Source organism: Catharus ustulatus, chromosome 2 (genome assembly GCF_009819885.2).
Source record: "Catharus ustulatus isolate bCatUst1 chromosome 2, bCatUst1.pri.v2, whole genome shotgun sequence".
Taxonomy (NCBI): domain Eukaryota; kingdom Metazoa; phylum Chordata; class Aves; order Passeriformes; family Turdidae; genus Catharus; species Catharus ustulatus.
Window position 1 is genome coordinate 3541683 of NC_046222.1, and position 16595 is coordinate 3558277.

Sequence of the window (16595 nt, forward strand, 5' to 3'; positions counted from 1 at the left end):
GGAGTCTGACATAAAACTCTTGGAAATGTTGAGGAGAGTGGAAGGATTACTGTCTCTATTTTGCTGGCTCTAATCCCGCTTATCTCAGGCAAACAGCATTGTCAATACTTTGTTTACTCTCTGATTTGCTGTGACTCCTGCACACCTCCCTGGCAGAACTGCTATCTAGACAGGTGCTCCTCATACTTTATTACTGCATCTCATTAATCTTCCCTAAAACAGATAGCTGTTGTATGCAAAATGATGAAAATTATGGAAAAGGATTCAATTGATATGTGTATAATGAGTGCCAGTTTATTTGGTTTATGGAAAACAGGCCTGGTCATAAAAGCAAGCATTTAAATAATTTTTCCCAGTTGATTGCACGTTAATTGGCAGGGTAACTTGGATATTGCATATCCCCTTCTTCTTTGTGTCTTCCTCAGGCAGGCAAGCTACAGCAGTAATATGTTGAGATTTTTTTTGTATTAGAATATGACAGTCTTCTGACAGTAAAAAGCTTATTTTTATTTACTAAAGGGGTTTAAAAACCCCTGAGGTCTAAGAAGCCTTAAAGTACTTTTAGTGACTGTTAAATCACAGAATTTGAGATATTTGTTATATACCATTCGATATTCCAACATTTTTCATTAAGAACATGAAAACAAATATAAACTCAATATCCGACAAAAGAGCAGTAAGTGTAGAAAGAAGGAGAATGTACAGATAGGGAGGAGCCTTTATCACTTAGTAAAGGTCAGCCCTTGCAAATGGAACTTGTTTTAGTATAAACAAATGGATATTTGTACATTCAAGAGCAAAAACTTAAACCAAACTGAAAAACAAAAAGATGAAAAGGAGTGAATCTGTACAGGACAGTGATTTTTAGAGTAGCAACAGCCTAAGAGTGCAATGCTGCAGCAAAGAATAGGCTAATGTGACCTTGGATATATAAACAAGATACAAAAATAGCCAGGACTTTTAATATATATTGTTAAAAGGAATGATTTCTGAATACTGCATGTGATCCTGTTTTTAAAAATGAAAAAAACCCATAAAAGATGAAAGAAAGTACAGACACTTGAGAAGAGAGCAACAACTCTCTTGAGGACTGGAAGTGAGAGACTTCAAAAGCTTTATGTGTTTGCCTTATAAATATAAGCTTTGCAGTCAATAATAAAGTTCTCAGGGACAAAAAATTGTGCCAGTTTTGCCCATTTCTGGTGGTCATCTGTAATGCCTCCCTATCTTGCTGGAAAATACTGAAACTTTCAGGGTTTTTTTGGGAATCCAGAAAATAAACTAGTGAAATGAATATTTGGAAGGCTTTTTCCCTTAGTTGTACAGACACAATTGCAGAGTTCATCTTTAGAAGAGTATTTTGGAATGAAAATTCAAATTCCACCCTGTCAATCCTTGGAGCTCTGCTCATCATAGTTTTAGTTAAAACAGTTTCCTTGGGACCAGGTAAAACCTCTGAGAAGATTAATTTCAGTTGTGAAGTCTAATAATAGCAGTGTAAGATAATGTCCAGAAAAAAGGAAACTGAAGCTCAATGTGATACATTGAGTAATAATAATGCAATATATATTAAAGTATGTGCTGGGAAACAAAGCTTGACACTTCTAAGAATGAAATATGCAGGTAATTAAACAATAGGCTTACAGGTGTATGTTTAAGTCTGTATTTTATTGTTGGGCAAGTGTTAGTACCCCCAGTTATTTAAGAAAGAACATTCAAATGCTAAATGTGAGTTCTTTCTATCCAAAGAGGTTTTTTAAAAGGGTCTTTGAGTTCATTTTGAATCATGACTTGACTTTGTAATGTCAGGTCTAAACTCTTGTTCACGGGGCAAGTTTTAGAGCCATCACCTCAGAAAAGTGCTTGCTAAAAGTGGAGGTTGGATGTCACAAATGTCAATAACATTGCTGAGTCTCAACCAGTGTACTCAGAGCTTTTCCCATAAAATATTCACTGCAGTAGTTCCAGACACACTTCTCTTTATGCTGGCAGCTAATGGCTTGTCCATAATGGACACTTTTCTTTTTTTTTTTTAAGAAGGATGGAGCTTTTTGTGGCATACAAAGGAGCATAAATAAGTAAATGTAGGGACAAGGGTCAATAAATATGACTTCATGATTCCATTAGTATTTTAGGGAATTTTCTCATTATAAGCATCATAAGAGTAGTGCCCATCATCTTTTTTAGTCTCTCTGCATATGAATTTCCAGTTCTTTTGAAACTTTCCCTGTCCTGCAGGCAGAGGAGAAGCCTCCACTCCTGTGTGGCATTCCTCTTAGCCTGGAGCTCTGTGGCAGAGGGAATTTTCTGCCATAAGAACTGTGGGTTGGCAGTTCCTTGGCACTGCAGATTTCTCTGCCATCAGGTCTGTGCTGCTGGGGATAGGGTCCTGCTTAATCACCTCCTTTAAAGATAGCTTGGGTGTCTCTGTCCCACACTGAAGTCTAGCACATAGACACCAAACCTCTGAAGTGTGCAAGGATTTTATTGCTTTATCTGTGTCCTCATTTGTATAGCATGCCCTGTTGAATCCACAGCTTCACTGGAATTTGTGTTTCTTTGGCATAAACATAAAGTTTACTTGATCTTTCAGTGTTTGCAGATTTTTGATTGATAATTATTTTAACACAAGGGCTGTTGGAAAGATCATCATGTCATTTTTATGGTTTTCATTAATGACCCTGAAGGTGATACCATTCTAGTTCTGGTTATAGTTGTTTGGTGGTTTGGATTTTCCAGTTCTTACAGATTTGGTAGCTACAGGCGAGAGCAGTCAAGGGCCTTGGTATGTCAAATGTATCAAAAATAGTGTTTTTACAAAACTCAATTACTCTTTGGGAATCATTTGGTAAATGTATACAAGGAATATTATTAGATCATTGCTCAACTAAATCTAAACTTAATATACTTTCAGTGATGAATTTACTCTAGTTTTTAATTTTTTAATGTATAGCTTTGAGCCTTCAAGTAGTACTTGATTAATTCAGGCAAAGAATATTAATTAATTCAGGCTCCACTGAAGAAATGAATTAGTTTTCCTTTCTGTATTTTGGCTCTCGTTCCACAGATGTATGAATTTTGAATACCTGGATGATGTTTATTAAATTGCAATCTTGCTACCACAAAAATTGTAAAACTGAAATGACATTTCAAACCCTAATGCTGCCTGTAGAAAAATTTATTTCATCCTGTGGATCCAAAGAAATAGCACTTGATAGAAGAGCAAGGTATAACTTAAAGCTCAGCTTCAAACAAAGTACATAACACATAGTCCACGTTTTCTGGGTGGAGGAAGGATGGGGGAGAGATGGAAAGAAAAAAACGAACACCTAAGATGAACTGAAATATTCTCAGAAGCCTGCTGAGCATTTGGTCCTCTCTGTGAAAAAGAAATATGTAAACTCAGTTTGTTTGTGGTTTCCTTTTTTTTTTTTTAGGTATCAGATCCCCAGTAGATTATAACTTAAATTTTTACACAGGAAACTTTATAACTTAAAGTTTTACACAGGAAACTGCTGCATCAAATGTCAAGTGAGAAGATACTTTTTTTGGCTCTTCCACAAGAACATGGTAGCCTGACACAAATGGAAAATACTATGACAGCTGTAAATCACAGCTTTTAAAGCAAGTGGAACACAGCAATAATCTCAATGAGGATAGTGATTCTGTTTTTCAAAGTTAGATAGAGATTGTAAAAAATGGATAATTTATACTCACATTATTCCCAAAGCTTTTTACAGTGAAATAGTGAAGAAGAGAAGGGGAGAGCAGAATACTCCCCTTTGTTGAATATATTTTAAAAATGTCATCATTTCTTCACATAAACCATTAAGCTTTTATGTGGTGTATGTTGAGCTTTCTACTTGCCTGTAAGTCTGTTGATGAGACAGCAAACTTCAATTTCAGGTTAAAAGTCACCATCCCTTCAAAGACAGAGGAGCTGTAAGGGTCAGTAGTACAAAAGAGAAGGGAAGATGCTGGGTCAGGTTTTCTCTAATAAGCTGCCAAGTTCAGTGTCTGTGCCAAGGTGCCTTTTCCATAAGGCAGAGGAACATGACCAGGCTTCTGCTGCTGATGTAGTGCTGTATAAAAACACATTATAGATGGCTGGACATTGAATATTTGGACAGACGAGGTGGAAGATAGCACACTGCAATATAACCCCATCAATGTGTGGATAGTGGGGTCATGTTTCAAATTAATTGCTTAATTATTTTTGTCCATCATTTAACCATGCAAAGAAAAAAGGAATTGGTGGGATGTAAGGAGGAACTCAGCAGTCAAAACATACCAACTCAATAATTAAAATAAAATGCCCTGTATAATACTTAATTTTGAGTTTAAATCCTAATACAGATTTCTGAATTTCCAGGGTCGGATGAAACAATTCCATTAGAGGGCAGTAGTACCTGTGGGTAAAATGTCTTGTGCTGTATGCATTTTGTTCAGCATCAGTGAATGGAAGTGAAAAGGAGATTAATGTAATTTAACATTAAAATAATGCAGAAACATTTTGCAATATATAATAATGTACATCATATCATGTATCAAAAAACCCAACGTGAATATGACAGAAGTGATGCAAAATATATGCAACAGATATTAGCACTGTGATAGTGCATCCAAGAGCAAAACTGAACTTGTCTTTCTGTGTTCTCAATTTGTAAGTTGTATAACTTTATTTCTGGGAAGTTTATGGGTTGCATTAAAAAAAAATCTTACTTTTGAAACTGTGTATTTTTTTAGCTTTAATGCTGCAGACTTTCCAGATTTCCAGGCAAGGGACTGCAGGAATGTGCATGTTGGATCTGGCATCTTTTAATGGTTAAATATCAGTAGTGTACTGTGATTGGGCAGTGTTTTCTGCAAAAGATTTAGGGGTTTGTATGAGGTTTGAGACATTTTTTAGGTAAGAAATGTAAGCTGTGAAAGCCCAAATGAACGTGGCTAACATAGAAAGTTCAGTCCTTCCTGTTTTAATACTTTGCTATGTCTAATCCAAGCAATGCCACAAACACCATTTCTTTTTCCATTTTCAGTTGTGTTACTTGATACTACGACTGCCATCGGAGAACTTGGATGGAAAACATTTCCATTAAATGGGGTAAGTCTCTCACCATTTTGTATTTTTGGTCTGGATTTTGGTATTCTGACACTGGAAGTTAATGGCTCTCATACCTGGGTGGATATTCTTGCAATACAGACTTGTCTGAAAGATTTTAGTATTTCTTGGGACTGGAGCTGCCTGTGTTGTGAGTAGGAATTACGGATGCAAGAATGACATGAGTACACATTATTATGTTCTTCTCTTCCTTTTCTGAATGCTAAGTATCTGTCTTACTTTAAATCCAATTCTAACTCTTACACACAATAAAGTTTCATATTTAAAAATTCCTATGCTGGAGGAATGTGTTAGGACAACTTTTTTTTGGTGAAATAAAAGGAAAAATAATTTTCTGTTTTGCAAATTGGAACAAAAATTTTATGTTTAAGTGAGAACCAGTATGGACTTTAGCCTCTGATAATATGGTATCAGATTACCTGAATCAGAAAAATGAAAGCATTCATAGTGTCTATTGTCCTTGGGGAGAGTAGCTACACTTTCAGAACCTGTTTTTTTCCTTTTCACCCAGCTAAGGCATGTCACAGAGTATCAGGGGGACTTGGGAGTTTCACTTTTAAAGTAAGATATTCTGTTCTGGAGCATTTAACGTGTTTTGTATCAACTTGTATTTCTGATGTCATTGCACATACTGTATATCAATTGTTTTTATACTAGCTTGCATTATCTCTTGATTCTTGTGTATGAGGCATATAATTACTTGCTTCTCTGAAATGAGCTCAGAAAATACTGAGAGAAACATCTTGTTCCATTTTCAGTCATTTTATTTGCCATATTCTGTTCCAGAAGGAAGCAGAAACTGCCTACCCTCAGCACCTTAATAATCCATTTTTATAAAATGCCTTCTGTGTCTTTGCCTTCGGGGATTTCAAGCAACATGACATTTCTTAATCTCAGCCTGTTTTCAACTCTATGGATTACTCTTTTTCTTTGTATTCCTGGGCACAATTTCCATCTCTCTGTGTTTTACATTTTGTATGCACTCTCATGTAATCTGAGTTATAATTCTGAAAGTTTTATTTCCTTTAAAATTCCCAGACAAGGTAAACATTGGCATACACCACAATGAGAAATGAATCAAGGAATTCTTTCTCTAGCAAAAAGTCAGGACTGTCATCTATCATGATGAGAAAATCCAGTGAGGAATGTTTCGCTTGAGCATTGGGATGAGCTCCATTGAAGTGCACAGTACATTTGGAAAACACAAAAGATGTAATTGCAGTTACTGTGTAAATTTTTGAAAGCTTTAGGTACTCCAAGATACAAAATACAAAATACAATTTACAAACACAAAAACGTGTGCGCTCCAAGTTAATTTAGAACACAGCTATTATAACATGTATTTTCTGCTTCATCATACATCCCCTAAACAATAGTTTTGCAGGGTTTTGGGTGTCTTAGGCCCTCTGCTGTATATTAAGAACTGGCAGCACTTAATGGAATATATAAAGGAATTTAATTTTCAGTAAGAACTAATTATTAACTATTTCCCAAAAATGTACAAAGTGGTTTGGGAAAGATGGAGCTGGAGTAAATATGGGGGAGAAAAGCGGTTTGTAGCATAAAATCATAGAATAATTTCAATTGGAAAAGACCTTTCAGATCACTGAGTCCAGCTGTTAACCCAACACCACTGTGTTCACCATGTCCCCAAATGTCACATTCACATACTTTTTGAACACTTCCAGGGATGGTAATTTATGTCCACAGTGCGACCTAATCTGAGTTACTCTTGTATCCTTATATAATCCAGAATATGGTACAATCATTGGTGTGATTGAGGTTATCACTGTGGGGATGAGAATCTGTTTTGGCCCATGATGGGCACATTAAGATTTTCTTGTTTCCTGAAGGAAAATGACGGATTTTGAATTGGCATTTTTTGAAATAAATTTTTGTTCAGATACTGTTGAAATCTAATGTGTTAATTAAATCAAACCTTTTTCTAAATGCTTGTGTAGTGTTTATGTGTGTAAGAAAAATGTCATTGACATATGATTACTGCTCTGCTGAACATTTTTGATGTTAGGAGGATGGGATGATGGGTTTTCCTGAGCCTGTGACATTAGCAGAAGTCATTAATTTACTGGCACAGTCAGTCACAAGGAATATTTTCATTAAATTAAAGAGTAACTGAAATAATAATGCTTGGGATTTGGTAATATTGACTATACCTCAGAGATTTTAAACAGGCCAGGGTGAAGTGGGATAAAAAAATCAGGAGATTCTTTTGGAACTTGCAGAACCTTAAACTTCACCTTCCAGACTTTTTTTAATAGTAGATTCATGATAGAACATTTGTAAGCTTTCAGTAGTTTGGCCATCATTACACTGCAAAGATAACTGTGTTATCCGTGTCTTGGGAATACAATATGTGATTTTGTTTTAAAATTTTCTTCCCTGTAATTTGTGCATCCTTCCTGAAGCATGAGACTGCAATAGTTTTTTCTTACAAATGTGTTTTATTTGCGTGTCAGATTTTTTCCATGTATTTTGAACAGGTAATAAATTTATTGCTTAGAGCTACAAAAATGCCGCATAAAACATTAATATCTCTGAGGTCAGTAGCTTCAACTTTTGTTGATTGAGTTCCAGTTTAGCTTCTCAGTGATGGGCTGTCTAAAATTTCTACCTTAATAATGGACACATTTGATACTTCCTCTGTTCTTTGGGCTATAGTTCAAAACGACCGATTGATTTATGAAAAAGCATGCACTATGAAAGGAGATCTTCACTCATCGAGCTGTCACTCCATAACCTTGAAAATACAGAACAGAGGTTTTTTTGATTGGTACAGAAAACGGGAAGACACAAGTTCATGTGTTTCAGAAGAGGATGTGAATGGGAGCTAGTGGGCAGCCTCAGGTGCTCAGGTGCATGTGAAGCAAAATTCAGCATTCTAACCATAGTCAGTTTGCTGACCTTGAGGACACAGTTAGGAACTAGGAAATAAATGAAAAAACATGGAAATCCAACTGAAATGCATTGTCCACAACCTTCCTTTACACAACAGTAGTAAAAAGTAACATACCTTCAACTGCAGCTGGTGGGGTTTTTCCTTCTGTCTTCAAAATAACTTAAAAATATATATTATTTATTTCCTGTTGCAGTAATCATTGCAACACAATTTTGTGAGCGAAGTTTGCTCAGAAGCTGTGGTTTGGAGACTGCTGCCATTCAGGGCCTCTCCAATACAGATAAATTTCTGCTATAGAATCATAAAATTGCTTGGGTTGGAATGAAGCTCAAATGTTGTCCAAATTCCTGCCATAGGCAGGATGCCACAGGATTGCTCAAACCTCAAACCATCCAGTCTGTCCTTGAACACTTCCAGGGATTGGCATCCACAGCTTCTCTGGGCAACCTGTGCCAGGGCCTCACCAGCCTCACAGGAAAGAATTTCTTCCTAATATCCAATCTAAACCTCCTCTCTCTCAGTTTACAGCCATTAACCCTCATCCTATCGCTCCGTGCCCTTGTGAAAATTCCCTCTCCAGCTCTCTTGTAGCCCCCTTTAGGCTACAAGTCCCCCCACAGCCTTTTCTTCTGGCTGAGTGAGTCCAACTTGTGCATAGCCACTCCAAGAATCAGTTTAAAAGGAGGGCAAGGTGACTCACAGCACAAAGCTGTGAGACATTTATGTGTGGAAGAGACTTGTAAGAGCTACCTTGACTTGTCATAGTAGACACAATGGGTGGCCTCAGCAGTAAAGAACCTACTAGAGATCCTCTAAATTATTTGACAGCTCTGTGAGTGATGACACTGCTTTGCTTTTCACAATTATTTGAACAGTTTCCTTGTCAACTGATAATTTTCCTATTGATTGATCCAGGAAAATAATTTTGGTTTGAATATTTTCTTTCGATGAAGGATTTTTTTTTATAACTGTCACTAATATACAGTATTACTGTTTTTCTTGTGTTAAAAAGTTTTGAGACTAACTTGTAAATGTACTGATGCTTTTTCCCTACCAGAATGTCTATATTACCCTCTCAGTTAAAATAATTGTTTTACAGATATATGCAATAGTCAACAATTTATTTTTTAGCTGCTTCTTAGCTAATTAGAAGGCATTTCTGTAGTTTATGGTAACAGGAGTTTTGAATGGCTTAGTACTGTTTTTCACAGATGGCACTGAGGTTTTCCTGTGCCAACCTGCAAACATTTCTTTCGATGCAGCTGCATCCATCTTCACCTTCATCTTTTAACTTCTATCTCAGAAAGTGATTGGGGGAATACATCTTGGAATATTCTTCTACAATACTTAACATTTTTAACTACTAATTTTCTTCCCTGGACACATTCCAGCTCCTCAATGTCCTTCTTGTCCTGAGGAGGGACCCAAAACTGAACACAGGATTCAAATTGTGACCTCACCAGTGCCAAGTACAGGGGGACAATCCCTGCCCTGCTCCTGCTGGCCGCACTGTTCTTGCTCCATTGGCCTCCTTGGCCACCTGGACACACTCTGAACAGCCTGTGGAACAGAGAGCTGCAGCTGTGTAGGGAAATGTTGCAGAAGTAGCAAGAAGTAAAGTTTTAAATAAGAACTGGGGACATTTCTTGAGAAAAAAACCCAAAACTAAACTAAAACAAAACATCCAAAAATCTAAGTTCTTTCTCCTATTACAGCAGTTGAGCTGTGGTAAAGATACGTAGTTACATCTGGGAAAGCTCACCAGCAGAATTTCAGCAGTGTTACAGAGGCTGTGGTTTTAATAAGATTTGTAATAGAAGGTAGGGATTTAGCTGTCAGAACATTTAACAGGGATGAAGGGAAGGAAGCAAATCAGATTTTCACACAATATGGGGAATTTACAGAGGTGATGTTAAGAAAAAATATTGGCAGTCACGTATTTGAGCTGTAATTTGGGCATAATCAGATACCATCCTCTGCAATGCCATATTTAGAATTCTTTTTGGCAGTCAAATCATTATTTGAGGAAAAAGGTTAAATCAAGGGGTAAGTTTTTTGAGATTAATTTCCATCTACAGAGATTAAACAATTAGGTATAGCCATGATCCAGTTAAATGTCTAGGAGAGCTTTCTTAAAGGACTTCGAATTGCTCATATGAGACAACTTGCTTGTGAGAGTCCAGTTTCTACTTTTCTTTTAGGAGCATATCTTAGACCATAAAAGCTTTTCTTGAGAACTGAATGTCCCAGAAACTGTCAGATTGGTGTATGTCTAAATTTTTTGGTTTTGCCTGTATTTCCTGGTAAAATGGCAAAAACCTTAATATTCTTGGAAAACCCTGTGGCCATAGAATTAGCTGTGGCTGTGGTGAACTTGAGATGGATGGGTGCAGGGTTATGGTAGCATGGTCCATCAGAAATAGGCAAATTCACAACGTTTGCTAGGAACTGTCATGAGATAGCATGTGTCATCCTCAGTTTTTTGGGGTTTTTTTTGCACAGTATCCTGATTATTTTTGTGTGGAACATCTAATTGCAGATTCCAGAGAGGCTTGACTCAATACATGGCCATGTTCTGATTTGGATATTGCAAACATGTTTTGGGCTCTCTGTGCTTGCCACTGTGCAGTCACAGATCTAAACAATTCCCAGTCTAAATAATGACATGTCATAAAAAAAGAAACAAAAGAAAACAAAAAAACCCCAACCTCCCAGGGAAAAAAAAAAGAAAGAAAAAAAAAAAAGCCCAAACAAACAAAAACTAAGTCCAAAGCACTTACAGGGAAGCAGATATAATGGAGGAGGATTAGAAACAAATTTGTGTGCTCCAGTACAGAACAGCAATACACTTACAGCTCATATATAATCTGCAATAGTACAGCATTAAAAGCAGTCTCTGAACTGCTCAAGCAAATGCAATTTATTGTATTTTCACTGTATTGTGTGGTAAATCTGAACTTGATAGTAATGTTGTATATACTTTTTGCATTAATTTTCCATTCCTGTTTAATTTGAATAGTCTTGTGTACATATATCCTCCTAGCAAAGGCAAAATTTACTGTATATATTGATTATTTTTCAATGTATATTGCATATTATATAGCAAAAGAGGGCAAAGAGTGGCAGTAGCAGTACTTCTATTTTCTGTTAAGTTTCTCATTTATGTGTGAGAACCATTCTAACTGGTGGAACACTAACCATTTAAGTTTTTCAGTTGTGCAGCCTCACAGAATGAATGCTAATTTTATCTTTTTTTTTAAAATAGACTGGTTGGAAATTTAAATAAATAAGAATACTATGCATGGGTTGCACATTGATGCACTCAGTGCACAAAAAATAGCTTTTAAGTCTGTGTAGGCTGCACATTCATCTCTTGTATTTACATGTTTAAAATATTTTGGCTTAATCTAAAGGGCAGTAAGGGGAAAAGTAACACTTTTTTTTTTTGTTCAGAAGGAATTATATTTTGAGGGAAAACAGTGGGTTGAAGGAGGAAGAATGGTTGATTTAATTTTTGTTGGACATCTTTTCAGCAGTGTTGGATTCCAGAATTTTATGGTTTCTGTCATGCAAATATTCTGAAATTAAAAAATTCACCCATATGTATATTAGAAATTAAATATAATGTTTTCTGTTATAATTCAGCCTTCATTGTGCAGACACATGGAACAAGAAAGAATGACAAACTGAGTGTCGCCCTAAGTAAAAAATCAAGGAAAAGCCAGAACAAAATAAAGTGGAAGCAATGCAATATTTATGGAAATACCAGGTGCATACTGAACACCTTTTTATCTGAACCATTGTATTTTCAGAGACTTCAGAACTGCTGCGCTGAACTCATGGGAAATGCCCTTTGAAATTCCTGTGTGCTTAGGAAATAGTCTCATAAATGCTAAAGGTGATAAACATCTAGGTATTCTGAAAAGAAATCTCTCTGAATTGTTCCAAAGCCACAAATTTACTTTTTTTTTTCCAAGAGGAAAGGTAAAATTGGCAGCAGCAGAAGATACTTTACTGTCTCACAACCAGTTGCTGCTTTTTACTTAGATGTTGTGTTCAGTAATTTAGGGCAACTCTAACCAAACTGCTGCTTTCTTGCTATCATTTTTAGTGCCAGGAATGATTATTATTCTAAAAGTGGATCTCCTATGTATAATGAAAAACAAAAGAATTAATATATTCTTAAGGATTTGCAGTAGCCTGACCTTATATTGGAAGCCTTTACTTAGACTTAACAGAAAAGAAAGCTAAAAAAACCCCAAAAAACCTCAAATCATGCCAACTTTACTTTTGAACCTTTTACAGATGTTTAAATACATGGAATGAATTTTTTAAATTACAGAGAAGTAAGCAGATTATCAAGCTTGAAGCGTTCTCTAAGCCTCTTTTACATACTTAGGCCCACAGAGTCCCTTTTGCAAATGGCAGTAAATCATTTATGTTCTGATGGTGCTTTAAATGATAGGATTATAGGATGTCTGTGGGTACCAGGAGTTTTAACCATTGCCAGGATGAAAATACAGTATCCAAATAGTTATTCTGCTCCACTGGAATTCTCACCAAGTGAGAAAAAATTACTCCAGCTGGACTGGAAGTGTGGTTGTTGAAGCAATTCTCCTCTGCTTTGCCTCTCTGCCAGTGGATGTCCAAACCTCTGGTACAGCATTTGAGCTTGAAAACCCTTTTCTAAGAACAGTTAACTAAATAAAGTGTGCAGCAATTGCTAGTCCAAAATACAGAGAATTGTAAACTTCAGATTTAAGAAGATACACTTTAGACAGTAATTTTCTCACAATTTAATACCCTGCAAAGGAATCCAGGTGAGTACAGAGGTCTTTATGACATGGATTATGTATTTATGTAAGCAATCCTAGCAGAACTGGATACTTTTCACATAATCCTACCAATCTACTTCAAAAAGTGGAAAATAGATAGTTTGTATATATGTCTATTGGCTGCTAATAAGGAAACATAATTATTTTTAATAATCATAATTCCATGGAGAACAAAATAGAAAGGAACCCAGTATAAAATCCATGTATTTCCAAATAATAATTTATAACTGTATTTTACATTTAAGAGGATAATCCTCTGCCATTGTATTTAATCAAAAGAATCCTATCCTAGGAGTTTAAAACATAATGTATGACTTGCAGAAATAAAGTGAAAGATCACAAGGCTTGTTGAGATGTAGAACAGCATTTGAAGAGCAGAGGTGTTCTACCTGACCTTTTGTTTTGTCTTTTAAGAAGTCCAATAAACGTTTCTTTTAGATTTCCTAGTAGTGTTAGAAGCTGGGCCTATTGTAGAGAAAGTAAAAAAAAAAAAAAAAAGTTAGCAGTCACAACAGCTGAATAATGTGATGATATGCTCAATATGGCTTTGTTCAGTGATTTCTCTCCATGTCTGTTATTAGTTTTAATCAGCTTTCCATGCTATAAGGAATACTCCCATTTTCTTAATTTTCTCAAGGAAGCACTCCAACATTTTGTTTTCCCTCTCAGCTGATAGATGGATGGATACTCTTGCATTATGCCTATGACCAAAAGGTCATGAAGTGGTGAGCAATAGAACTTTTTATGCCATAAAAAATGGATAGAGATGTTGTATCATAGGTGTTACTGCATCCTCCTGTTGGTTCTTGGCATGTCAGAAGAATGCTACTAATAATTTTATATCAGAGTATTTAAGGCTTGATAAAGTTCATTATTAACAGTAGCATAACTAAGGAGATTGCTTTGATTCCCTTTTTCATGTAGGCTACGAAGGGGATTGACTTTAGCTCCCTGATTCTTGCCATGATGATTAAGGGGATTTGTTTAAACACCCCATTTCATGTGGTATAGCTACTGTAAAAGGATTAGTTTTGGATTCCACTTCTATGTGGGCAAGCTAAGGGGATTAGCTTTAGCTTTTCATTCCATGACAAAATAACTAAGGGCAATTGCTTTCACTGCCCATGTGGTTGCATCAAGATTTGTCTTGCCTTTGCTGTTCTTGTTTCAGTTTCTTTCCTTCTGCTCTGACTGCCCAAAGTCATTTGACTTCAGGCTTTCTGCCCTCCTGATAGAAGGCCCACTGCCCATACTGAGCTTTGCATCTGGTATGGAAAACTAAAGAGTAATGAAATCCTATTCTGTTCTGTTCTTTTCCTCATGGGAGCTCAAGTGTTAGAATTCCTTGGGATAAAATCAAGTGTAGGAATTGCCATAACTGATAACAGTGCTTGTCCATACAATGCAGTGTTTGATTTTTGGCAATGAACAGGACCATGAACTTCACCTGTAGGTGAAGATCGTGGGGGACTCTTTAAACTGCCCATTGGAGCAAAACCATGGAGATCTTGACAAAATCCAATAAAGCCACCACCTGAGCCACAAGTGGTGTAGCCAATTCAGTGCAGCGCCAAATCCACACCAACAGGAGCTCTGTAAGGGCAGAATTTGTTATCTAAGGAAAAAAAACCCCAGACCTGAGTACTGTCAGAAACTCTGCTTGTGTTTCCGCACAGCCTTGCTCCTGTGAATACACCAGTCCCAGGAGAAAAAGCTCTCTGAGGTCTTTGTACCAAATTGCATTGTGCAGCCAGCACAAATTAATATTTTCAAACCACTTAAAAGCAAGTGAGATGTCTACATGTAAATTCAAAACAGGCACCTCAAGCACAGCTAATGAAATTATTTCTGAGCTATTAAATAAACCAGAATCTGTGCCCTGGCTTTGAAGATGGGTATCTCCACAAAGCTGTTTTAAATACTTGTTCTTACCTGAGTCTCTGACTGGGGAATTAGCAGGTTTTAGTCTATAAATCCAGAACATAATGACATTCTTCCTTTGGCAATCTGTTGCTTTGGGTTTTTTTTATTTTTTTAAATTGTTATTTACTTGTGTAGTGGAACTGCTTGAAACTTTACCTTACAAAAACACTTTAGCATGTCTGTCTCCAAAGGTAGAGGAATTCCATTTGAAGTGAAGCTTAAAATTAAAAAAAAGTGTTTAAATGTTCTAAGGAACTGGCTTTGTGTAGCCATCCTGTGAGAGAATACTCATAGATGTAAGCAATTAGAGAAGAAAGCAGGTGGGCCACTGCCCAGTCCTGGCACTGCACCAGCACAGACATAACTTTAGGAGCAGGGTTCTGAAGAGAATCCTTCCAAAAACACCTGCTGTTTTCCCAGTATTTCAGTTCTCCACAATGGAATATAGCAGGACTATTTCAGCAGCTGTAGTTATAAGCTGTCAGCTCAAAAGCTGGTTATTTCTACCATGTGCAGCCACTCGAGTTTTATTTGTACAGTCATGGCTGTGTATGAACATAAGATGTGCATATAGATCCACACTCCTCTAGGATTGCATGTGCTTAGGTCTGGCCCACTTGAGCTGTACAACTACCTATTCTGAGCTCACAGCACATTCTGGAATTTACTTCACTCTGTTCTGTTCAGTAAAACCCAGTGTTTGAAATTGTCCCCTTCAGTGCCCTACCTCAGCCTTAAATTTCCGAGGTTCTTTTGCTGTGGCATTTTCCCCTTTGTTTCTAAAAATAAAACACATCAAAAACAATTGGAAAAGAAAGCTGAGCTTCTATGAAACTACACATTTCTTGAAGAGAAAAAGAAAAGAAAAATGCAATGGAGAAGTTCTTCCAGAAGCACTCACCTGCAGAATACTATGTATCTTTAGTCATTTGTATAGTAGATAGTGGTATGTTAAGATAAACATGCAGCAAACCACCTCAGTAAAAAAATCGAATTCTCTGTAATGTATTTCAGGTAGCAGTGCCATGAGAAATGTGACTTCATCTCAAGTCTTGCTGATTTACCCGCGGAATACAATCAGTGCTTGATGTAGATGAAAACAATCAATTGTTTTTTCCCACTTGGATCAGTGCAGGAAATTTCCTGAGGGAAAATGCTTTGTTCTTCATAATTTTTTTGTTTTATATTCTGAAGGCTGTTTATAAGGTTGAAGGATTTTCTGCTTTGACTGCTGCAGAAGAGCCAGGATAACAGGGTAAGAGTTACTGCAGTGGCTTTGATCTGAATATTCCCTCCTCACGGGAATCATCCTGAATCTGCAACCTGGTTGCCTGAGCTAGAGATCATTTATAATCTGTGATTATTAAATTTTATATCTCTAGACTCCCTTGGAGTACTGTCACTTCTTGCATGTATTTGTAAGTTATGAATGAATATACAATAAAATAAAGGGAACTCAAATTAATCACAAGCAATGAGATAAATTCTGTGTAAAAGTCAAACTTAAATCTTTATCAAGTGTTGAGGCAGGTTTTTCACTGGTATCACATTTATGCCTTTTTAGTTAGTATTGTTGTATATAGCAGGGCTTTTAAAAATTCTCATAACATATTTTATGTCCACAGAGTTAAGGTTAGTCAGAAAAATGACAGAACTTCTTCAGTGAAGAGAAATTTAGTCACAGGAGCATTTACTAAGGTAAAGAATTGTAGTTTTGGTTGGTAAAATGACAGAACTAGAATAACAGCAGTAACTTATATATATGGTTATGGTCAACTTCATTATGTTACAGAGAGAA

At 36.4% G+C, this 16595-nt stretch overlaps 1 protein-coding gene across 6 annotated transcripts in view; it reads left to right on the forward strand.

The window, feature by feature from the left end:
* Nucleotides 1-16595, forward strand: part of EPHA6 (EPH receptor A6) — a 363966-nt gene that overhangs the window by 20846 nt on the left and 326525 nt on the right. For all 6 annotated transcript variants that reach the window (XR_004420696.1, XM_033085021.1, XM_033085038.1 and 3 more), the window contains exon 2: nt 5040-5104. Coding sequence is in view for 5 of the 6 variants with exons in the window: in XM_033085021.1 (XP_032940912.1) it covers nt 5040-5104 (65 nt within the window). In the remaining variant the exon portion in view is untranslated. The remainder of the gene's footprint in view (nt 1-5039; nt 5105-16595) is intronic.